General features: G+C 41.9%; 1 protein-coding gene across 3 annotated transcripts in view; it reads left to right on the top strand.

Annotated features, from left to right (window-relative positions):
* The first annotated feature begins 2860 nt into the window (after nucleotides 1–2860).
* MPP2 (MAGUK p55 scaffold protein 2) overlaps nucleotides 2861–25977 on the top strand; it is a 40750-nt gene continuing 17633 nt past the window's right edge. Inside the window, exons 1-6 of one of the 3 annotated variants that reach the window (XM_089674544.1) lie at nucleotides 2861–3014; nucleotides 7978–8090; nucleotides 18911–19002; nucleotides 21565–21720; nucleotides 25237–25386; nucleotides 25485–25712. In XM_089674544.1, coding sequence (XP_089530670.1) covers nucleotides 8054–8090; nucleotides 18911–19002; nucleotides 21565–21720; nucleotides 25237–25386; nucleotides 25485–25712 — 663 coding nt within the window. In that variant the 5' untranslated portion in view covers nucleotides 2861–3014; nucleotides 7978–8053. Of the gene's footprint in view, nucleotides 3015–7977; nucleotides 8091–16587; nucleotides 16996–18910; nucleotides 19003–21564; nucleotides 21721–25236; nucleotides 25387–25484; nucleotides 25713–25977 lie in introns of those variants that run through there. The other 2 variants (XM_089674542.1, XM_089674543.1) reach the window with 2 other exon arrangements.

Below are 25977 nucleotides of genomic sequence, written 5' to 3'. Positions count from 1 at the left end.
AATACACAGAGAACAGTGCAGAGCAAGGCATGTGAGTCAGTAATGGGGTTTAATCTACACATACAGAAAGGCTTCTTTACAGTAAAAGCTGTAAATGTGTGAATTAGCCTTTCCCCGGAGCTGGTTCCTTAAAAAAAAGGGCTGGATGTGGTCCCAAAGGCAAAGGAAATTGCTGGCCACTCATAGGTATACTAACACACAGAAGTGGAGAACAAGGCATGGTGAGTCAGTAATTAGGTTTAGCCTACACATACAGAAAGGCTTCTTTACAGTAAGAGCTGTAAATATGTCAAGTGTTTTCCTTTGAGCTAGTTCTTGCCAACTCAGTGGGTTCCTTCAGAAAAGGTTGGATGTGTTCCTAAAGGCACAAGATATTTTTGGCTACTAATATGTATACTAATACACAGAGAAATAGTGCAGAGCAAGGCATGCAAGACAGTAATGGGGTTTAAACCACACATACATAAAGGCTTATTTACAGTTAAAGCTGTAAATGTGTGAATTAGCCTTTTGCTGGAGCTGCTTCTGACCAACTCAATGGATTCTTCTTCTTCAAAAAAAAAAGTCTGGACGTGTTCCTAAAGCGACAATATATTGCCGGCCGCTAATATGTATACTAATGCTCAGTGAAACAGTGCAGAACAAGGCATGGCGAGTCTGTATTTGGATTTAACCTATGAATTCAGAAAGGCTTCTTTACAGTAAGAGCTGTAAATGTGTGAAGTGTTCTTTCCCAAGAGCTGGTTCTAGCCAACTCAGTGGGTCCCTTCAAAAGAAAGGCTGGATGTGTTCCTAAAGACAAAAGATATTGCTGGCCACTAATAGATACACTAACACACAAACAGCACAGAACAAGACATGTCTAAAAACACATTTGTTTGTACTTTTGGGATGCCAATAAACTATGAAAGGCACAAGCGCGACACGTTTCATAAACGCACAAAAAAAAAAAAAAAAAAAAAAAGCACTTTTGTATGTGTTCATGGAATGCTCAGGTGTGAATGCAGCCTCAGTCTGTCTGACAGATAACTGACTTTACATATAAGCATGGCAGAGGGTCTAACCCTTCTCTGCTGTTCTGCTGCTTGCAAAACTTAAAAAAAGCTGGATCTCTACTTATAACAATAAAATATTCTGGTAATTCCAGGTCTGCGCTTGAACTGTAGAGAGGAGAAATCCATGGCACTATTATTTTATTAGTATTGTAATAATATTATCATTATCATAATTAATATGATTTTTGCATTATTATTGTTCTTATTATAGTATCATCATTAATATTATTATTCTATGGTTAATACTATTGTATATTTACTTTTACTATTATTATTATAGTTATTATTGTATTGTTAGTATTATTATCATTAATATTATTATTATTACTATTATCATTAATATTTTTGTATGATTAATAATATTATTGTATTTTTACTTTTACTAGTATTGTTCTTATTATTATTGTATTGTTATTATGATCATTAATATTATTACTGTATTATTATTACTATTAGTATTATCATTAATATTATTTTTATACGAATAATAATATTATTGTATTTTTACTTTTATTATTATTATTGTTATAGTTCTTATGGTATTGTTATTATCATTAATATTATTGTATTATTATTACTATTAGGATTATCATTATTTTTGTATGATTAATAATAGTAAAAGTAAAAATACAATAATATTAAAGTTCTTATTATTATTGTACTGTTATTATCATTATTCATTTTATTATTGTATTATTATTACTATTAGTATTATCATTAATATTATTTTGCATGATTAATAATATTCTTGTATTTTTACTTTTACTATTATTATAGTTATTATTATATTACTATCATTATTATTATTGTACTATTATTACTATTACCATTATTATTTTTGTATGGTAATAATATTATTGTATTTTTACTTTTACTATTATTATTGTTATTCTTATTATTGTATTATTAATTATCATCATTGTTTTCCAATAAATTTTTATTGATTATTGACATAAAGAAAATAATAACTGTTGCAGTTACATATGATGAGTGAGAAGATTCACAGCATTCAGAAGTATAAAGTAATATATGTAAATATGGAACTTTCAAACAATAACTTTATCATGGAAAATGAAAGAATCACATACAATCTTAAATGGTTATTATTATTGTATTATGTATTATTATCATTAATATTGTATTATTATTTTTATTACTACTACTATCATTATCATCATGATTAATGTATTATTATCATTAATATTATCATCATGATTAATGTATTATTATCATTATTAATATTATCATCATGATTAATGTATTATTATTATCATTAATATTATCATCATGATTAATGTATTATTATTTTTACTACTACTACTACTATCATTATCATCATTAATATTATCATCATGATTAATGTATTATGTATTATCATTAATATTGTATTATTTTTATTTCTACTACTATCATTATCATCATGATTAATGTATTATTATTATCATTAATATTATTATCATCATGATTAATGTATTATTATTATTATTTTTACTACTACTATCATTATCATCATTAATATTATCATCATGATTAATGTATTATTATCATTAATATTGTATTATTATTTTTATTACTACTACTATCATTATCATCATGATTAATGTATTATTATTATTTTTGTATTGTTGTTGTTATTAGTCATTTTATTATATTATTATTCCAGTCGTTGGACAATCATCTTAATAAACAGGACATGAATTTCTCTTGGAGATTATAAAATCCAAACACGACATCCGGCTTGGGTTTATCATTTGGTGAATATTCCCTGCATTGGAGGACATGAAGTCCTCGGTGTGGGATGTCACAGTACCCCTCCAATTCCCCCCCGGTGGGCCCGCTCGCCATCGTTACCCTTTTAAGAGCCAGTGGCGTCTAAGCTGAGCCACAGCTGGTGATAAGCAATATATCACAACATAGACATCCAAATCCCGCATATCCTGACATCATCAGAGAGCCCAGGTGGGTAGAGAGCGCAGAAATGTGTGCAATATGTGGAATGGGTCCACTGAGACGTGACTGAGGGGTGTGCGCTATGGTATATGTGTGAGCCATACGTGTCCGTATGTTTATCTGCCTTCTACTTTATATGTGCCTGGCAGCATTTGGTAGGGCAAATGCAAAATGCAAGAGCTCGTAGTGACCAATCAGAATAATTATTTCAGTGATCTGACTAATGTAGAATGAATCGGATTGGTCACTGAAATTTGGAGATCACGATTTCTTCCATGGTCGAGCAGAATAGGATGGATACGATTCAATCCCAGCTACAGGGAATGTGGTGTGTGCCAGAGTCACCGCTATGTTCACTGCCTGGGATTTGTGTTGCTAAAAACAACATTGTTATGGCAAATGAATTGAGCCCATTATATGTCTGTGTATAAAAATATATATGTATGTACACACACACACACATGTATGTACACACACACACACACACACACATATATATATATACACACACACATATATACACACACACACATATATATATATACACACACACATATATACACACACACACACATATATACATACACACATATATATATATACATACACACACATAATGTGTGCATTTATTATTATCTGGGATCATCTGCCTGTGTGTGTATCATTAGTGACAGTTATCTCATTCACACTCATTCACTTGTTTTAAATCAATATACCTTGTATAGTTACAAATATGTAAACATACTATACACACACATTCACTCACTCACTAACAAACTCAGATACTCATTCACACACTCACTCATTTCCTCACACATACATACACACTCATTTATTCATTCACTCACATACACTTATTCACTCAAACTCTCATGCATTTACACACACAAACTCATATACTTTTTCATACACACTCATTCACTCGCATACAGACTCGTTCAATCACACAATCATACATTCACTTACATACACACTTTCACTCACATGCTCATGCATTCACTTACACACACACTTTCTCTCAAACACACATACATTCACTCACACACTCTCTTTCACACACACATGCATTCACTCACACATTCATGCATTCACTCATACACACTCACTCACACACACACTCATGTATTCACTTACACACAGACACACACACATTTATACACACACGCACACATTCACTCAAACACACACATACATTCACACACACTTTTTCTGCCCCCCCCCCCCCCCCCCCCCACACACACACACATTTATACACACACATTCACTCAAACACACACATACATTCACACACACTTTTTCTGCCCCCCCCACACACACACACACTCATACATTCACTCAAACACACACATACAGACACACACACATTTATACACACACGCACACATTCACTCAAACACACACATACATTCACACACACTTTTTCTGCCCTCCCCCCCACACACACACACTCATACATTCACTCACACACTCTTTCACTCCCTCACCCATTCATTTACTTACATACACGCTTATTCACTCAAACGCTCGTGCATTTACACGCATTCACTCACATACTCGTTCACTCACACACACATACATTCACTTTGATCATATACACACATTTACTCACACTCATACAATCACTCACACAAACACATTCTTCCATTCACACACACACTTATTCTTCCATTCACATACACACTTTCACACACACACTCATGCATTCACTTACGTATTCATTCACACATTCACTCACTCATGCATTAACTCAAACACACATTCACTCACACAATTGTGCATTCACACACACTCTTTCACTCCCTCACACACTCATGCGTTCACTCACATACACACCTATTCACTCACACACTCATTTGAACACACACACCTGACCCGCACACTACATGATTGCACAGTTACACAGTTAAATCCTACTCCCGTCCCAGAATGTGAACATTGTACTGCCAGTCTCCCCCAGCACTGAGATTTTCCAGCTCGCTGGACAACAATCTAAGGCCTAGTTCACACTGGCATTGAAAGCAGACATTTTTTTTAACGCTCCTCAAACCCCCATGCAAATAATACTATGGGCAGTAAACAGTGCTGTTCACATGATCAAAACATGAAGCCTCATGTTGAGTCTGGAGGAGTTTGAAGCCTTTCAACGCCTCTCATTCAAGTCTATGGTGACGCTCCTCAAATGCGCTAGCAGGCGTTTGCGGGGCATTTGCTGTGCGTTAATAACAGTACAGCTTATTTAATTTGTGGTGCGGTTTTAACACTTGTAAAACGCTTGAAAACTGCACATAGGGCATTTGGGAGCATTTTTAATGCCTGTAAAAAGCCAGTCTAATACCCATACTAAAGCTATAGGAGCGTTTGGTAAGAGTAAAAAATGTAGTCAAGTGTGAACAAGCACTAAGTGTCATTTCTGTCTGCTGCTTCATTCCTCTGCTATTAGCAGAGTCACTTCTGACAAATTTTCCTGACACCAAGAGAAAAATGGTGACAGGGGAGGGACCTCCAGCTGACAGACAGTCTTAGCTCTGTTCCTGTGTGGAGTGGAGGGGGGGCGTGTCTCTTCCTTCCAATCAGCTCCCGAAGCTCTCCTCACTGAGCTCTGCAAAGTGTAATTTCAGCTCTCTGCCCCCCCTTTTTTTTTTAACTCTCCTGGGAACCCTTTTGGGTGAAGTTCGGCTTTAAGACATCCCAGCACCCTGCCTCCTCTCTAATGATGCAAGCAGGTGGCTGGGTCTTGGGGTGGAGTTACTCAAATATCAAAATGCCTTGATGGTTGGATGTCAGTCTGGAGGTGTGGCCATTCCTAGTGTAACGTTACCCCCGCAGGAGCCACTTGGTATGATGGGTCCTGTGCTCTCTGCAACAAATCTATAACCCTAAGGGCCAGTTAACACCACAAAAACGCACTTCGGGTGCGTTCCAGATACGCTCACAGTTCCCACCACACTCCAATCCGGTGCAGTTTGCTATGTTCCAGTACAGTTCTGTGCAGAAAAAATGCAACATTTTCTACTTTTTGTTCTGCACTGGAAACTGACTGCACTGGTGTGAACTAGGGCCATTGGAATACATGGAAAACACTGTGCGTGCATTTTTGATGTAGAAAAAAAAAACGCACTGGACTGCATCTGGTGTGAACTAGCCCTAACTCTGTAACTGTAAATTGTATTGTAAATCTACTGTCTGGCCTTATGTTGTAAAGTTCTGCGTAAACTGGTGGCACCATATCAATCCTGTATAATATTAATAACCCACTTGGCCCCCATCAAAATACCTAGTTGTAAGTTACTCTCTCCTGCATAGCCGAAGTTTTAATATTCTACCAGTCTATGATGGTGCGACCACAAGCAACTTGAGGATTAAAGAGGTGAGTGTATTAATGAAGAGTAAGCAATTGCAATGCAAAAAATGAGTAAACAAGACAACAGAATATGTTCGATGATCTGACTGGCAGGTTAGCCTCACCTACAGCCATTAACTTACACCGCAATAAGGCTAAGCCCCATGAATGGCATAAAATAATCCTCATTGTATTTATTACACTCAATGTTCACTCTATACATACAGCTCCTACAGTGGGTGGGTGTATGCGTTACTGACAAAGGGGTACCCCTGGAGGTGAAGTATGCAATGTACCTGGTATCTAAATGTCAATGTTGGCTGATTTTGTTGGGGCTCTTCTGTCAGTGGTGCACATGTAACCTGTACACAAAGGATGGCTTATGGCCTGTTAAAAAATGGGCAATCTCAGTAAGTATTAACTGTGGGCAACAAGGGGTTAAGTGCAATAGTTCTGCTCACCATTCCCGGTAGGCAACAGATTCGTTCCAGTCTCCTTAGCTACCAGTTGTCCCAGAAGTCTCAGTCCGTATGATTGGCCCCTCATCAGTTCCAGTCTGCTTAGCTACCAGTTGTTCCAGAAGTCTCAGTCTGTATGATTGGCCCCTCATTAGTTCCAGTCTGCTTAGCGACCAGTTGTACCAGAAGTCTCAGTCTGCATCATTGGCCCCTCATGGTCAGATTGTTGCGCTGAGGTCCTCTCCGAGGTGGTGGCTCACAGTAACATGCTTTCCCAACCTGGGTCTCAGAGCTGTCTCTGTGGCTCTGTCTTTCTCTAGTCCTTGCAGGATCCATATTCACAGATGCCAGGCACAGACCCCAGCACAAGTCTGCCTCTGTTCGCTCTCCACACTGGTCTGCCCTAGCTCAGATAATTTTGCCCCAGAAAAACACTGTATCCTCGCTTTCTGCAGGGGATTGTGTTCATGTAGTTCTGCAGCCATTAGTCTCCATTCACTTGTATTGAGCAGTGCCCCTTTAGAGACTACATATCCCATGATCCACTGCTGCACAGCAAGTTCTCACTGATACTCCCATCGGCTCAAGCTCTCCTGCTCTCTGATTGAAGTTCACTGCCAGGAGCAGCAGGGAAGCTAAGGGTGAGAGGCAGCTGCTGCAGCACACAGCAGGGAAGCTAAGGGTGAGAGGCAGCTGCTGCAGCACACAGCAGGGAAGCTAAGGGTGAGAGGCAGCTGCTGCAGCACACAGCAGGGAAGATAAGGGTAAGAGACAGCTGCTGTAGCACACAGCAGGGAAGCTAAGGGTGAGAGGCAGCTGCTGTAGCACACAGCAGGGAAGCTAAGGATGAGAGGTAGCTGCTGCAGCACAATGACAATGGAGAGAGGGAAACGAAAGGAGAGAGGCACATGCAGTCAGAAGCACACCCAGCTACACTAGCATGAAGGTATCACCCACATGTGATGCTGAACAGCGGGCCAGGGACAGGACGAGAAGAAAAGAGCTAAATGAAAATGGGCATCCTCCATCCAGGAAAAGAGGCAGGTTCTGACTTGCTACAACTTCTAATTCACACAGTGTGTAGTGAAATCTGAATCTTAGTACAGAAAAGAATGAAGGTCAGGCTGACGGTCTTCTACTGAAAATGCCCTGTATGTGTTTTCTTGCATTTCAGAACTCTGCAATTGTACTTCAAGCCTTTTCTTCAGCAGTTTCCCAGGGCAAGCACTGAATATTTTTTGGGGCCCTCAATGCCTGTGGCGGTGCCGTCTATCCACTCTGATTCTGGTAAGTTGTCTTGGCTTGAAGTGGTTCTAGAAATGTTCCAGCTGCAAGAAATGCCGAATTTCAGGGTTTTCCCAGATGTTCTCATTCATTGAAAATAATTATAACATGATTTGGGGTTTCCCTCGGTAAAACACTTGCACTTCCAGTCTTCACAGGTTGTAGAAGGTGTCAAATATTCAGCTTTAGAGAAGATTCCAGCACAACCGTTGTATGATTAGCCAGCTGTATGGAATGAAGCAGGACCTACCACTTCACATCCCTCCAGTAGGCCCCCAATTGACCTCTCCATTCTATGGACTCCTATAGCTGGCCATACCCTAGTAGACATCTCCTTCAAAACTTTTTCTTTAAGAATGTTCAGTTTGATTTTTTTTAATGCTTAATGGGGTCAAATCAGCGTTTGTTTTCGACCGCAGTGATGTTTCTTAGGGTGTTTCGAAGGAATGGTTTCTTGGGAGACCAAATGTCTAACAGTGAAGGTGGATTTCTTTCAGGAAAGTCCATTCATTCCACAATTGAATTTTAAAAGCTAGACTGTTCCAAAAATGCAAGGTTTCAAATTCAGATGATGAAATCTGAAATGATGAAGTACTTTCCGGTGACCTTCGTCACCATATCGGACGTTCTGAGAATTAGCGTAAAAACTTTTGTATGAATGTTCTTGCAAAACGTTTGTAAATCTACTAGAGTACGGCCGGGTATGAGGAGTTGAATGGTGACATTTTCCAATGGCATGTCAAGGGTCTTCATTTAAAGTGTTACTAAACCCACAACAGTAAAATCAGTCTGTATATGCAGTAGTGACATGAAAATTCTGGTGCCGATACTGAAAACGAAAATTCAGGGTCCAGGGAGACCAGATATAGTGAATGCAGCGTCCGGGGAGACCAGATATAGTGAATGCAGCGTCCGGGGAGACCAGATATAGTGAATGCAGCGTCCGGGGAGACCAGATATAGTGGATGCAGGGTCCGGGGAGACCGGATATAGTGAATGCAGGGTCCGGGGAGACCAGATATAGTGAATGCAGGGTCCGGGGAGACCAGATATAGTGAATGCAGCGTCCGGGGAGACCGGATATAGTGAATGCAGAGTCCGGGGAGACCAGATATAGTAGATGCAGGGTCTGGGGAGACCGGATATAGTAGACGCAGGGTCCGGGGAGACCAGATATAGTAGACGCAGGGTCCGGGGAGACCAGATATAGTAGACGCAGGGTCCGGGGAGACCAGATACAGTGGATGCAGGGTCCGGGGAGACCAGATATAGTGAATGCAGGGTCCTGGGAGACCAGATATAGTGAATGCAGGGTCCGGGGAGACCAGATATAGTAGATGCAGGGTCCGGGGAGACCGGATATAGTAGACGCAGGGTCCGGGGAGACCGGATATAGTAGACGCAGGGTCCAAGGGAGACCAGATATAGTGGATGCAGGGTCCCGGGAGACCAGATATAGTGAATGCAGGGTCCCGGGAGACCAGATATAGTGAATGCAGGGTCCGGGGAGACCGGATATAGTGAATGCAGGGTCCGGGGAGACCGGATATAGTGAATGCAGGGTTCGGGGAGACCGGATATAGTGAAAGCAGGGTCCTGGGAGAACGGATATAGTGAATTCAGAATCCGGGAAGACCGGATATAGTGAAGGCAGGGTCCAGGGAGATAAGACATAGTGAATGCGGGGTCCGGGGAGACCAGATATATTGAATGCAGGGTCCGGGGAGACCGGATATAGTGAATGCAGGGTCCAGGGAGACCGGATATAGTGAATGCAGGGTCCGGGGAGACCGGATATAGTGAATGCAGGGTCCGGGGAGACTGGATATAGTGAATGCAGGGTCCGGGGAGACTAGATATAGTGAATGCAGGGTCCGGGGAGACCGGATATAGTGAATGCAGGGTCCGGGGAGATCAGATATAGTGAATGCAGGGTACAGGAAGACCAGATATAGTGAATGCAGGGTCCGGGGAGACCAGATATAGTAAATGCAGGGTCCGGGGAGATCAGATATAGTGGATGCAGGGTACAGGAAGACCGGATATAGTGAATGCAGGGTCCGGGGAGACCAGATATAGTGAATGCAGGGTCCGGGGAGACCGGATATAGTGAATGCAGGGTCCGGGGAGACCAGATATAGTGAATGCAGGGTACAGGAAGACCGGATATAGTGAATGCAGGGTCCGGGGAGACCAGATATAGTGAATGCAGGGTTTGGGTTTAGTAACACTTTAAGGCTTGGATCACTCCTACAGGTGTGACCAAGTGCAAGAGCATTGCCAGGCATTTTTTCACGTGTTCCTGCGTGTTGCACATCGGACAGCCCATTTGTTTCAATAACGTGTTGTACCGAGCCGCGGGGGGGTGCCATTACCCTTAAAGGTAACGCTGTGTGTCTGCTAAAGGGCAACGCGTTTCTGTGCTTGTTGGTAGAGCGAGAGTTTATTATGTACGGTCTTTTAGGCAGATACAAGGCAAAAATGAATATAGCTGCTGTACAGCAGAACTCAGAAAGGGAGTGAAGAAGCAGAACAAGGAGCTAGCCAGGTGTGCTGCACTGTTAGCAGCATACTGATAGGGGGAAAAGGCAGAGTGACAGACAGATGAGCTCATCAGCCTGCTGCTTGTTCTATTCCTGTTTGGGCCAAGACCTAGGAAGGGACAGGGCCTGTAAGTGAAAGTGAAACTGCAGCAGAGAAAAGTCAGCTCCCGTACCCTGCCAGACAGGGCTGTTCTGTGTGGCAGAGCTGCATAAATCCCAGGACTGGATGGACAGAAATTTTGACAGGTAAAACAGCTCCCTTATATATATATTTGTTTGCTTGGAATTTAACTTCAATGATTCTTTAGGTATGCTGTACATGTAAATGAGATCAGCTTGATATCAATCATGAAGCCCATGAATGCTAAAGTACTAATATTGTTTGTATATATTATTTGTTAAATGGGTACATTGCTTTGTATAACCGAGGACAAAACTTTTGAGAACGTCACAAATATTACATTTCACAAAGTCTGCAGCTTCAGTGTTTTGAGATCTTTTTGTCAGATGTTACTATGATATAGTGAAGTATAATTACAAGCATTTCAGAAGTGTCCAAGGCTTTTATTGACAATGACATGAAGTTTATACAGAGTCAATATTTGCAGAGTTGACCCTTCTTTTTCAAGACCTCTGCAATCCACCCTGGCATGTTGTCAGTCAACTTCTGGGCCACATCCTGACTGATGGCAGTCCATTCTTGCATAATCAATGCTTGGAGTTTGGTGGAATTTGTGGGGTTTTTTGTTCACCGGCCTCTTGAGGATTGACCACAAGTTCTCAATGGGATTAGGGTCTGGGGAGTTTCCTGGCCATGGACCCAAAATGTCTCTGTTTTGTTCTCCAAGCCACTCAAGTTCTCACGTTTTCCCTATGGAAAGGTGCTATATCATGCTGGAAAAGGCAATGTTCGTCACCAAACTGTTCTTGGATGGTGGGGAGAAGTTGCTCTCGGAGGATGTTTTTGGACCATTCTTCATTCATGGTTGTGTTCTTAGACAAAATTGTTAGTGAGCCCACTCCCTTGGCTGAGAAGAAACCCCACACATGAATGGTCTCAGGATGCTTTACTGTTGGCATGTCACAAGACTGATGGTAGTGCTCACCTTTTCTTCTCCAGACAAGGTTTCTTCTGGATGCCCCAAACAATTGGAAAGGGGATTCATAAGAGAAAATGACTTTGTCCAAAGTCCTCCACAGTCCATTCTCTCTGCCTTTTGCAGAATATCAGTCTGTTCCTGATGTTGTTCCTGGCTTCTTTGCCGTCCTTCTTGACACCAGGCCATCCTCCAAAAGTCTTCGCCTCACTGTGCGTGGAGATGCGTCACACCTACCTGCTGCCATTCCTGAGCAAGCTCTGCACTGGTGGTGTCCTGATCCTGCAACTGAATCAACTTTAGGAGACGGTCCTGGCGCTTGCTGGACTTTCTATGGTGCCTTAAAGCCTTCTTCACAACAAATGAACCTCTCTCCTTGAAGTTCTTGATGATCCGATAGTTGATTTAGGTGCAATCTTAGTAGCAGCAATATCCTTGCCTGTGAATCCCTTTTTGTGCAAAGCAATGATGACTGCACGTTTCCATGCAGGTAACCATGGTTAACAGAGGAAGAACAATGTTTTTAAGCACCACCCTCCTATTAAAGCTTCCAGTCTGTTATTCTAACTCAATCAGTGATCTCCAACCTTGTCCTCCTCAACACTGACACCTGTGTTAACGAGAGAATCACTGACATGATGTCAGCCGGTCCTTTTGTGGCAGGGCTGAAATGCAGTGGAAATGTTTTTTTGGGGGGTTTAAGTTCATTTTCATGACTTTGAAATGAATTCCAACTCATCTGATCAGTCTTCATAACATTCTGGAGTATATGCCAATTGCCATCATAAAAACTGAGGCAGCGGATTTTGTAAAAATGTATATTTGTGTCATTCTCAAACCTTTTGGCCAGGGCTGTAGTGCTGCACAATGGTTGCGCTTTACAGCTCCTTCTCACCATACAAGTCTATTAGTTGGCTGACTCAATAAAAACAATGCACTCCCTGTGCAGCTGATATCTTATTTCAACAGCTGTTAAGCAGAGAGTGTGAATGAGGCTGAAAAAGCTTAAATGATTCCCTGGTACAGTCTTCTCTTACATTGGCAATAATTACACGCTTTGATAAACGATCTGTTTATTTTCTGACTAATCCCTTCTGATGTTAATAATCGATCTATAGTCAAGAACCCATTCGATATGCCAAGATCAGGAAGTGGATTTCGATCGATTGTGGAGATGCGATTCTAACTTATGATTGTAAATGATCGATTGCATTTCTGTTTCCACAATGTAGCCTTATAATTTGATTGATTAAAATACAATTGTAACGATCGATCATTTTCCATCTTGGCTCAAATGCAATCGAAATTGACTGGAAGCGAAGTTACGACTATTTGATTGTTTGCAAATTTGATTGTTTTGATTAAATCACTCATACATCAGATATTAAAATTGAAGCATGTATAGTCACTTTTAGAGACAGACAGGGACGGGACAAGGGGTGGGCAGGAGGGGCGGCTGCCCTGGGCACTGTGGTATCATGCGAGGTGGGGGGAGGCACCACAAGGAGATTGCAGGGAAGGGATTTGTGCTGGGAGGAGGAATTTGGGCAGCATCAGGGGGTAAAATTGTAGGTATATGTGATAGGAGTGGTGTTTTGGGGGGATATTGTGTTGGGAAGGGGGGATGGGGGTAAAGGATTTGTGCAAGTAGGGGGAAGTTGTGCTGGAAGAAGGAAACTGTGCTGGGAGGATGTTGGAAGGAGGAATTTGGGCAGCATCAGGGAGTAACATTGTAGGTATATGTGCTAGGAGTAGTCTTTTGGAGGGATATTGTGTTGGGAAGGGGGGATGGGGGAAAAGGTTTTGTGCAAGTATTGGGAAGCTGTGCTGGGAGGGGGAAATTGTGCTGGGAGGATGTTGGGAGGAGGAATTTGGGCAGCATCAGGGAGAAAAATTGTAGGTAGATGTGCTAGGAACAGTGTTTTGGGGGGGATATTGTGTTGGGAGGGCAAATGGGGGAAGAGGATTTGTGCAAGTAGGGGGAAGTTGTGCTGAAAGGGGGAAGTTGTGCTGGGAGGATATTGGGAGGAGGAATTTGGGCAGCATCAGGGAGTAAAATTGTAGGTAGATGTGCTAGGAACAGTGTTTTGGGGGGAAAATTGTGTTGGGATGGGGGAAGAGGATTTGTGCAAGTAGGGGGAAGTTGTGCTGGAAGGCGGAAATTGTGCTGGGAGAATGCTGGGAGGAGGAATTTGGACAGCATCCGGGAATAAAATTGTTGGTAGATGTGCTAGGAGCGGTGTTTTGGGGGGATATTGTGTAGGGAGGGGGGATGGGGGAAGAGGATTTGTGCAAGTAGGGGGGAAAGTGATGTTAGAAAAAGAAATATGGTGGGGGGAAGGGATTTGTGCTAGAAGGGTTTTTTTTTTGGAGGGGAAGAATTGTGCTAGTAGGGATGATTGGGGATTATTGTGCTAGGAGGGGAATTTTGTTTTTGGTACGGGGGGATTTGTGCTAAGATAGGGCATTGGGGAGGGGAATTTGTTTGGGAGAGGGGATTTGGAGTGGGGGTGGAGTATTTGTGTTTGGAGAGGAAATTTGAACGACAGCGGATTTGTGCTAGGAAGTGGCCATTTTTTTTGGAGGGGGGGGATTAAGATGGGACATATGGGGAGAAAGGGGATTTGAGTTTGTGGGGATGGAGGGTTAAAGATATGTACTGGGAGGGGGGATTTCAGAAGGGGGCAGATTTGTACTGGGAGGAGGAGGAATTTTTGCTTAAGTGGTAAGATGCAGATTCATGCTCGGTTTCTTTTTTTTTGGGGGGGGGGGTGAGATTTTTGCCGACACATAATATTCATACATTTGGGGGGGGGGGGGCGCAATTTGGTATGCTCGTCCTGGGCTCTAGATGCCCTTGTCCCGACACTGGAGACAGGCGATACTTGTAATGTAAGATCTGCGTTCGGCGCTAAATGTCCCATTCTTAGAGATACCCAGTGCTGAAACCATACATGGCATCTTATGACTGTCACACATACAGTACATGTACATCTCCTACTGTATGCACAATGATAAATATGAAGCAATCATATCGGGGCGGACTGACAACTCATGGGGCCCCCGGGCAATAGTGGATCATGGGGCCCAAACTCAAAAAAGCCTATGAAAAAGGTACCAGGGGCATCTCATGGGGCCCCCTACTGACCCCGGGCTAGTTTCCAAATGGTCAGTCCACCCCTGAATCATATACATCCGTCCTCAGGTCTTTTGTTAGTGTAGCCATTCCTCTCTCCGCTCCCCGTCTGCGTTCTTTGTGGCTTATTATTATCTCTGTGATAACCTCTGCCTCTTCCTGTGCGCCTGTCACACTATACAGCCTCTCTGTGTGACACCGTCCCCCTCCTCCCCTTCACTAGATGGTAGGTGGGGCTGGCAGCACATATTAATACATCTGCCCTAGTTACATCAGTACCAGGCATGTACATCGCCCTTCGTGTTCCATAAAGTGCGTTTGTCGTAACGGTATACACAGCACCATAGAAGACGATCGCCAGAACCGGTGCTCTTTATTAATCGTGAACGCCATGTTACCTAAATAGAACATTTTATATCTCAGATGTGACCTTTAATATTCTTCTACATCCTTTATAATGTTTTAGCGTCAACTAAATCCAGGTATATACACTGTATATACACTCTGCCAATAAATGCTTTTAACTGATTGTGAGAATATATATATATTTCATATTTACAGTGACATCACCTGTCCCTAAATAGAACGGATTACATCATCACTATCTAAATATAAAGATATCATTTAAAGGAAAGGTTACATTTATTATTGTATGGTGTGTGTGTACGTGTATGTGTGTACGTGTGTGTATATGTGTGTGTGTACGTGTGTGTATATGTGTGTGTGTACGTGTGTGTATATGTGTGTGTGTACGTGTAAATAAATTATAGATAGATAGATATATGAAGAAAAAATAACATTTAAAGGATAGATTACATGTATTATTGTATGTTGTACAAAAATATAATATAGATAGATTACAATTATTATTGTATGGTATGTAATATACAGTGTGTGTGTATATATATATATATATATATATATATATATATATATATCCATATGGAAAGACACACACTACATAATATAGAGTGTATATATCTCTATAGATGGATATATTACATGTATTATTGATTATGTTATGTTATATATATATATATAAATTTAAAGGATAGATTACATGTATTATTGTATGTTGTACAAAAATCTAATATAGATAGATTACAATTATTATTGTATGGTATGTAATATACAGTGTGTGTGTGTACATATATATATATGTATATATATAAATCCATATGGAATATGGATATATGGCTAGGTTTTTAAGGCTAGGTTACATTTATTATTGTATGCTATGTAGTATTTTATATATATATATATATATATATATATATATATATAAATAAAACATAGCAGACAATGCTAAATGTGCAACCTAGCCTTAGGAAAAAAAAATACATATATATATATATATATATATATATATATATATATATATGTATCAATCAAACTATCAATCGTAGATTTATCATCCATGACATTACGATGTTATGTATGACAGCACTGCATGCAAAGTAGGTCAGCAATATGGCAGCGTGCAATAACTCCTGTAGCTCTTTTGGTTTCAGTGGTGCAAGGGTTAACCAAGGCAGCATCATGGCTGGTACCCATCCTAGGTAATCCTCCGGTTACCATGGAAACTAGAGAGGGATGCTCAAAGCACCAAGCCTTAAAGGGGGCTTGGTGATAGGGGGACAAAGGATGGTGGGCTTTGCTTCCCGTAAAGCAGAAAACCCACCAGTTCCTCCCTGCCTTCCCATTCCATAGTATGCACACTTTTTGGACCTGACCAATCGAGAGGTAGCATGCCTCTTGCCCTGTGTTTCTACTGGTTGAACATTTCTCTTATTGGCCCTTTTTTTTAACCCTTTGGAGGGTTCAGTGAAAGGCTGTGGATTGTGTTTGATGGTTTTTATCACCACTGGTTAGCTTGATGCTGTCACCGTGGCTTTCCATCCCTGTTCATGCTCCTCATCCAACATGTGAGGACAGGGATGGGCGTAGAAAGCAGAGAGAGAGAGAACCAGCAGAGGCAGAGTGGTAGTGGCAATGGAATAAAGTCAGAAAGAGTGCAACAGAGAGAAGATCAGTAAGAGGGAAGAGCAGAGGAGACATTATGAACAGCCCTGAGCTGCCCAAAGAGGGGGTACCTATGGATTCTACAAGGGAGTCTGATTTACACCAGGAAGGTAATTTTTTTTTCTAAGAATGGTAGTTAGATATTACAAATGTTTGCCTACTTTGCAGAAATTGGTTAAACTAATAAAACATTAGAAAAGCCACTCAAGTTTCACCCTACGTTCCTAGGGCAACTACTTGAAGCAGCAGCCAGCAGTTCCACTTAACTGTTTGTTGGGCCAAGTGACCAAAGGTGGAAATGTAGGGACAGGTAATAGCTCTGCCTATCCTCTAAGCTGGCTTCACGTCTGTGCGGTGCATTAACATACACATGGTAACGTGAGTTACGCTGTGCGTTGACGTGCTTTGTGCTACGACCCATTCATTTTTAATGCACCAACAAAAAACAAACCCAGGAGTTGCTGGGACTTTATTCTTGGTTCATAGAAGGTAGTGAGAAGATAGAAAAAAAAAAAAAAACATTCAGAGAGCTCACTGGCTCAGGTTGGGCTGCTTGCAACAGACAGGGCTACCCTCCAGTGGGTGCATAACAGGTTACTAGAAAAAAAAAACTTGTACCAATAGAAAAGCTCCATACCAAATGATAAGAGTCCAATCTGATTTACTGGTTTATAAATAAATAAATAAAACAGCTAACGCTTTTCAGGGATCAGAAAACACTCCACCCTTCAACAGGGCTGCAGTAAGACACTTGATTGGACTTAAAATAGGACTTTCCAGGCCTGGAGGAGTCCGTTTGTTCCTCTTCAGGGGGTGCGGGATCGTATGACCACTATGATGCTCAACGAACAGATGTCGAGTATCTGCAACGACTCCCAACATAAATTTTTGAAAATATGGGAGCCGTGGTTGCGATATGCCTTTCCCTCACCCCCCCCCCGGCTAGTCTGGGGATGTAATGGCGTTCGGTATTGGCGCTCTTGGACCCCTGCTCTTTGCCCCCCCCCCTTTTTTTTTTCTTTCCTCTTTCTTCCTTTTTCTCTCTCTCTCTGTTTTTGGTGTGACTGGACAGCTGCATTTAGTGGTTATAGACAGTTACATTAATGTTTTGCAACTTATGTGCCATTGATAGCCCCTGCGCGGGCGTACCTTTTGCCCTGTTGGCGTTAGAGCACTGTTTTTCCTTTTTTTTATTTTGCATTTTTTTTTATCTGTGCAATTGATAGCCCCTGCGTGGGCGTGTTTTATTGCCTCTGCTTTATATTGTTTAAAAAATTAATAAAAACCATTGAAATAGAAAATAGGACTTTCCTGTGTAAGCCTATGTATGGAAGTTACTAACCAGCAGCATCTGTGTGCACAGCAGTACAGATGTAGCCCTGATGAAGAGCAGAGTGTTTTCTGACCCCATAACGTGTCAGATTTTTTTTTAGTGCAGACCAATAAATCATTTTGGACTCTTTTATCATTAAGCCTGACACTCTTTCTAATGGAACATGTCTTTTCCGATTCATTGTGAATGGGCTGCAAAGTAACCCCAGTGCCCAGAAAAGCGAAAAGTTATATAGTAGATGGGTGAAGATTCACATCAATTATGGTTGTAGTGTTGGCACACCCTACCTAATAGATAAATCCAGAGCAAGTTGAAAGGATTTAAATTGCCACCATGACCCACATGAATATAACCAAAGCCATGGTATAAAGTCCCATAGAAAAAGCAAAATGAGTCAATTATCACTTGCAGAAGAAGCCAAGTCATCTTCTCCAAGTACCTGTCCTCACAAATGCTCTTTTGGCTGAATACTCTACATTTATTCACACAGACACTCCAAAATCTGGTGGAAAACCTTCCCAGAAGGGTGGAGGCTATTATAACCTCTAAAGGGGGTCAACGTCATATTAATGTCTATAATTTTAGAACTGGATGTCCAACAAGCTCATAGAGATGTGATGATGTCCACAAATGTTTGGTCATATCGCGTTGCTGCAGTCACTGAGATGCTTCTAATGCTGTCTGTCTTCTAGGGATGCAGCAAGTCCTGCAGCCGTTTTCTGATCTCCCTCCATCCTCTGATCTGGATCTCATTTTCCTCAAAGGCATCATGGAAAGCCCTACGGTAAGTAATAAGGATGAAGAACTGGAGATGAGATATAGTGAATGCTTTGAAGAAGGCAGATTACAGTATGAGAGCTATAGGAAACAGGTAGATCTTTGTCTTGGACAGGTAAATCCGGCAAGATCTGGGTTTCTTAAGATAATTGAAAGGCTGCATAGTCCTGTACATGAACTATTATTCCTCGAATTCTAAATTTCCTGAGAAATCAGCAAGCTCCATATGAAAATCTCAACTTTGATCCTGAGTCAGGAGCCACACCTGTGTCCCCACCATTAAATAATCCTCTTCCTTTTTTTCTGTCGCTCAGATAGATCGACTAAACATTCATAGCAAGATATGGCGCTTAGAGGGCTTCCCAAATAGCAGAGTTTATCTTGTGCTGGATGTTACATAGGATGTATGCACAGACAGGAAAGGCTTTAGCCTCAGGCTCTGTGGTGTTGGCGAGGAAGGGGGGCAGCTGGGGCCATTATTAAGTTAAAGCTAATTCGTTTTTATTAACCCTTTTATCCCTTAGTTATTTTCATTTGTTTGCTTTTCTTTTTTACATTTCAATTTGTTAGTTTAAGGTCACATTAAAAAATAAAATTTTCAAAAATATCATTTTAGTACTTGTAAATAAAAGGACAAGTCACAAAACAAAATTGAGACTTATGATGACTTATAGGCTACTTGAGTTACAAGATGGAGAAACAAAATTTTGCTAGTATAATGTTCATGTAAATCTGGCTCTGGTTTAACATGATGATTATGACTAAATCACAATGGCTTTACCATGTCGCAACACCAACCCCCATCCCAGTCTGCTGTCCTTGGACCAAATGGTAGTAACCCTAGTGCAAGTGGACAGTTTCTGCCATTTCTACACCCTGCACTGGTCGCACCACTAGATGTATAAGCGCCATCTTTTTCAGCTCAAGTAATGGGGTAGGTGCCCTCTGAAAATCTTAGCCTTGTGTGCCAGAGGACCTAGTGCTGGCACTGGGTGCATAATGACATCAGGATAAGTAGGGTTCTAAAATTATATACTAGACATAAATGTAGCACCCTCCTAATTTAGAGTAGGCTGCTAGGCCAAATTTAGTTTAGCTCCACTGTAATCTGAGGGGCAGGGGTGGCTAGCTTAGTGTTTCACAGGTTACTTCCCCCTGTCTTCCAGAGATTCCTAGAACATAGTGGGAGAAAGCACAGAGCCTGCAACCTCAATATTTATGGGACTCCAGCCAATCCCTGGGGAGGTGTGCCCAAAAGGTGGTGAAGAGCCCATAAATAGTTTGAGGCCTGGAGGCAGTGTTCCTGGGTCTAGTTCTGCAGGAAGAGACCCCTGTTGAGGGCCTCTGCCCCCTTGGACAGAAGTCTTGGAGGAATCCAGTCTGAAGACAACAAGGTCCCAGCTAGGCTTAGCTTAGGGGCATATTCGCAAATCCAGTCCAAGGATCCAGTTGGGTCAGAAGAAAAGTCATGGGAAGGAGCTGGGAGGAAGCTGTGGGAGAGAGCCCAAGTTATTCAGAGATGGTGTGAGTCTACATCTCTCTCACTAGGAAGAACCTGGTGAATGTTGGCAGGAGGCAACTGATGATCCTGTGGCAATGTGAGTACAAGACCCTATTGCTGCAGAGTGTAACAGTGTGGCACTTTAAGACTCTGGGAGGAGTACAGGTCACAGACAGCCAGGAGATCCTGTGGGACATTACTTTGGGAAAGTGCAGCCAGAAGTTGTGCAGCATAGCCAGCAGTTGTTCAATACAACTGAGAATTGTGTAGTGCAGTCCTCAAATTGTTCTGTTTTTTACAGATCCAGTGTATCCCATGCTCCCTATCCCCATCCAAGTTCATTGTTCCCTAATAAAAACACAAAAAGAAACCTCTAGACCAATCTTTTCAGCCAGAGGAAGAATACCAAAAACGTTGCATATCCGGCTGTGTGTGCTGTAAGGGGAAACAGGACTTAATTCACCATCGGATCTTTAGGGGGTGCGCCACATAAATAATTTAGGGGAACAGATACGTCCAAACCATAGTGATTCATGGGAACACAAAGGAGCAGATTAAAGGAAGTTAAAGCATGCAGGATTTGGGAATTCCACTCTCAGGGACCATGTGAGGTGCTACCTGCATTTCAGCTGACATGGATTACCCTGAACTCAGATGTAAGTAAACTGAATGAGGAATGTCCAAACCATGGTGAACGTTAAAATCTAAAAAGGACAAGAAAGAGCAGATAAAGGAAGCTAAATTGTGCAGGATTCAGGAATTTCACTCCCAGTTACCATGTGAGGTGCTCCCTGCATTCCAGCTGGCATGGATTCCCCTGAATTGATGTAAGTATATTAAATGAACGTTCTAACGTTTAGCACAATTGCTAGATAAAACAGAAAAAGCATGTCACTGGTCGGTTTCACTTGCTGCCTGGAATTGCTCTGCTTGAAGTCCCATTTGCATTGTATATAACAAATTAACTCCCTAGTGGTTTTCCAGTAACATAATTTTTCACTGACTACTATGTTCTTTTATTATGTGTTTTCAGTTATTTAACCAAAACTGCCCTTTCCTCTGCCATAGCCTCATGAGCGAATTGAGGAAACCCGGTTGGAAGCTGTAAGGGAAAATAATCTGCAGCTGGTCCAGGAGATCCTCCAAGATCTGCAGACTGTAATCAGAGATCCCAGTGGAACAGCAGCTGAGCTGAAAAAGATTCTGCAGGAGCCACATTTCCAGGTAGCACTAACATCTCTTCTTTTCATTTTATTTGTCACACTTTCACCTTTTATATTTATAAAATAATCATTTAAACATGTTTAATATCTATGCACTGGCTGTGACCAGGATCAGTCCACCCAAAACTGATATTGCTGGGGCCTGGTGAGTCATTCCCTGGCTTCTTATATGTCTTGAATACGCCAACAGTAAGATCTTTCTACCATTATTTCACCTGTAAATGTTGCGTATTCATGCCCAGCTCTTTGTATTCCAGGTTCTCCTGGTACTTTACTCATAATATAAAAGTAATCTAGCAGAGAAAGTGGGAACCCTTTATATGGATCACGGCAGGTGTGCAGACCCAGGAACTCAGAGTGGAGGTCTCACCAATAGTCTCCATGAGATAGAAGACATTGTCCTACATATAATAAAAACATCATTTTTGGGGGGACTAATTAAAATCTAATTCCAATTTTGGATTACGGTCCCCTGGCAGCACTGTAAAATAAAAAAGCATCTCTGGAAAGAGGTGTAGGTGGAGTAAACCCCTCCATGATGCAGTTTTCACATTTTTTTTTTCAGGAAATCCTCTTGGAAGAAAAATTCCAATTTTACCTATACAAAGCTTCTCCTTCCCATCTCTTGACCGGAGCACAACCAGTTTTGGTGGTTCCTTAACGCCAATGTTATGGGATATCCATACAGTTACATTTAATGTCTAATAGAGTGCCTTGAAAAAAGTATTCATCCCCATTGAAATTTTCCACATTTTGTCATGTTACAACCAAAAACGTAAATGTATTTTATTGGGATTTGATGTGATAGACCAACACAAAGTGGCACATAATTGTGAAGTGGGAGGAAAATGATAAATGGTTTTCAACATTTTTTACAAATATATATCTGAAAAGTGTGGTGTGCATTTGTATTCAGCCTCCCTGAGTATATACTTTGCAGAACCACCTTTCGCTGCAATTACAGCTTCAAGTCTTTTTGGGGATGTCTCTACCAGCTTTGCACATCTAGAGAGTGAAATTTTTGCCCATTCTTCTTTGTAAAATTGCTCAAGCTCTGTCAGATTGGATGGAGAGACTCTGTGAACAGCAAATTTCAAGTCTTGCCACAGATTCTCAATTGGATTTAGGTCTGGATTTGGGCTGGGCCATTCTAACACATGAATATGCTTTGGTGTAAACCATTCCATTGTAGAGCACCTTCTTCCACATGTTTTCTGTGTCCCCCACATGGTTTCTTGCAAACTGCAAATGGGACTTCTTATAGCTTTCTTTCAACAATGGCTTTCTTCTTGTCACTCTTCCATAAAGGGCGGATTTGTGGAGTGCATGACTAATAGTTGTCCTGTGGACAGATTCTCCCACCTGAGCTGTGGATCTCTGCAGCTCCTCCAGTTACCATGGGCCTCTTGGCTGCTTCTCTGATTGATGCTCTCCTTGCCAGGCTTGTCAGTTTAGGTGGACGGCCATGTCTTGGTAGGTTTGCAGTTGTACCATACTCTTTCCATTGTCAGATGATGGATTGAACAGTGCTCTATGAGATGTTCAAAGCTTGGGATTTTTTTTATAACCTAACCCTGCTTTAAACTTCTCCACAACTTTATCCCTGACCTGTCTGGTGTGTTCCTTGGCCTTCATGATGTTTGTTCACTAATGTACTCTAACAAGCCTCTGAGGGCTTCACAGAACAGCTGTATTTATACTGACTGTGACGGACAGCAGAATTATTATTTTATTTTTGTGCTGTTTTGTTGAACTCAACAGTGTGTCAAGCAGTCAGCTTGTCTGCTTAATTAAATGTAGGAGTTCCTGTGCCCCGCAGGGGGTTGGAGATGAGGTTGATCTCAGCGGAAGGCACAGACAGCACAGAGTCCTGTAGCTGGATAAAGCCAGATGTGTCGGCACCGGGTGTTTGAGGTTTAGTTGAATTGAAGGGACAATATATTTTGCCTTATATTTTGGCAGAAAGGCTCAGACCTTTTCCTGAGTTTACTCCTGTGATGGACACACAGGAGCTGAGGGCTGCATGTCTTCCTAGAAGGAAGTTAGAAGATAAGCAGAACTGCTGAGAAAGATCGTCTTGTATGGGCTGTGCTCTGCTTTCTAAGCTACTGGGACTTGTAGTTTCATATTGTCTATGTGGCTTCCTGGACACTGGGACTCCCCCCCTGCTCGCTCTTCTCCTCCCCTGCTGTTGTGCTATGAGAGATCTTGTGCTGCAGCCAGATCCTACAGCCCCCTCTCCATCCCCGGACCCTTGGACCTCTGAGAGGCCTGGCTGGCCTGCCACTGCTACTGGCCCCTTGCTCTCTCCACCACTCGCCAGAGTTCTGTCTCCTTGCTGTGTGCCGATCCCTGCGCCGAGGATTTAACCCAGACTTAACCCTTGCCCACCAGAGTTCTTCCTCCTTGCTGTGTGCCGACCCTTGCGCTGATTTAACCCGGACTTAACCCTTGCTCACCAGAGCTCTGCCTCCTTGCTGTGTGCCGACCCTTGCACTGAGGATTTAACCCAGACTTAACCCTTGCCTGCCAGAGTTCTGCCTCCTTGCTGTGTGCCAATCCCTGCACTGAAGATTTAACCTGGACTTAACCCATGCCCACAAGAGTTCTGCCTCTTTGCTGTATGCCCACCCATGCGCTGAGGATTTAACCCAGACTTAAATCTTGCCCACCAGACTTCTGTCTCCTTGCTGTGCTGACCCCATGCTGAGGACCTAACCCTTGCCCACCAAAGTTCTGCCTTTTTGCTGTGTGCCAATTGCTGTACCGAGAACTTAACCCTTGCCCGCTAGAGTCCTGCCTCCCTGTTGTGGGCCCAGACTGTGCTACGGACTAACCCCCTTTGTCTACTGGACTTCTGCCCCCTGCTGCGTGCCCAACCTGTGTTACAGATTTAACCCCCTTTTGCCTGCCAGAACTCGGTTATCCTTGCTGTGTGCCCCACCCTGCGTTACGGACGTAACCCTTTTTTTCTACCAGAAATCTGCTATACTAATCGTGTGCCCTCACTATCAGTCAATAAAAGTCTTGTGTGTCCCACTGCTCTCCGCATGTATTCTGTTCCACCCCCTCCTGGGTCACACTGACATTAAATTACACGCAGGTGGACTCTATTTACTAATTAGGTGACTTCTGAAGGCAATTGGTTCCACTAGATTTTAGTTAGGGGTATCAGAGTAAAGGAGGCTGAATACAAATGCATGCCACAATTTTCAGATATTTATTTGTAAAAAAATTTTTAACACCATTTATCATTTTCCTTCCACTTCACAATTAGGTGCCTCTTTGTGTTGGTCTATCACATAAAATCCCAATAAAATTCATTTACGTTTTTGGTTGTAACATGACAAAATGTGAAAAATTTCAAGGGGTATGAATACTTTTTAAAGCCACTGTATGTATTATGTTTCCATATTTCATCTGAAATTACAGCAGTGGAGGCATAAACACATTATCAAGTATTGGCTATAATGAATCCTAATGAACTTTTAGTTGTTTTTATCTTCTTCTTTTATAGTCTCTTTTACAAACTCATGACTCAGTGGCTTCCAAGAACTATGAGACTCCTCCACCAAGCCCACTTCTGGATCCTACCCTGAGCAACCAGCCCGTTCCACCTGATGCTGTGCGTATGGTGGGTGTCAGGAAGAATGCAGGGGAGCATTTGGTAAGCTAGAAAATAATCCCTGTTCTTTGCCAATTTCTACTGCTGCCATTACTTTCTTTTTGTTGTTAAGAGTACCTTTTTTCCATCTCTTCCATCAGGGTGTGACTTTCCGTGTGGAGGGTGGTGAGCTGGTGATTGCACGCATCCTGCATGGTGGTGTTATAGATCAGCAAGGTCTTCTTCATGTGGGAGATGTCATAAGGGAGGTGAATGGACGGGAGGTAGGAAGCGACCCTCAAGCTCTACAGGAGATGCTGCGGGAGGCCAGCGGGAGTGTGGTGCTGAAAATACTCCCAAGCTATCAGGAGCAGCATCCTCTAAGACAGGTATGCAGAAGAAAACCAGAAGTACATACAGCAAGGATCTCTTCCGATTCAGAAAACCTTAGTAATCCCAAAGGGAAATGATTAAGATACAGTTGCATTCAACAAAGTCAACACATAAGCAAAATAACAAACAAAATGACACCAAAATGACACAAATATTACCAATAACAATTAGTACCGAATAAAACTACTAAACTACTACTAAAACATCCATACTGCTAAAATACAACATAGAATAAATAACACAGATTGAGAAAATCCAACT

Source organism: Staurois parvus, unplaced genomic scaffold (genome assembly GCF_062004578.1).
Source record: "Staurois parvus isolate SC_StPar_1 unplaced genomic scaffold, SC_StPar_1.0 ptg000151l, whole genome shotgun sequence".
NCBI lineage: Eukaryota > Metazoa > Chordata > Amphibia > Anura > Ranidae > Staurois > Staurois parvus.
The sequence above is the reverse complement of the archived record's forward strand: the minus strand, read 5'-3'. Positions and strand labels throughout refer to the sequence as shown.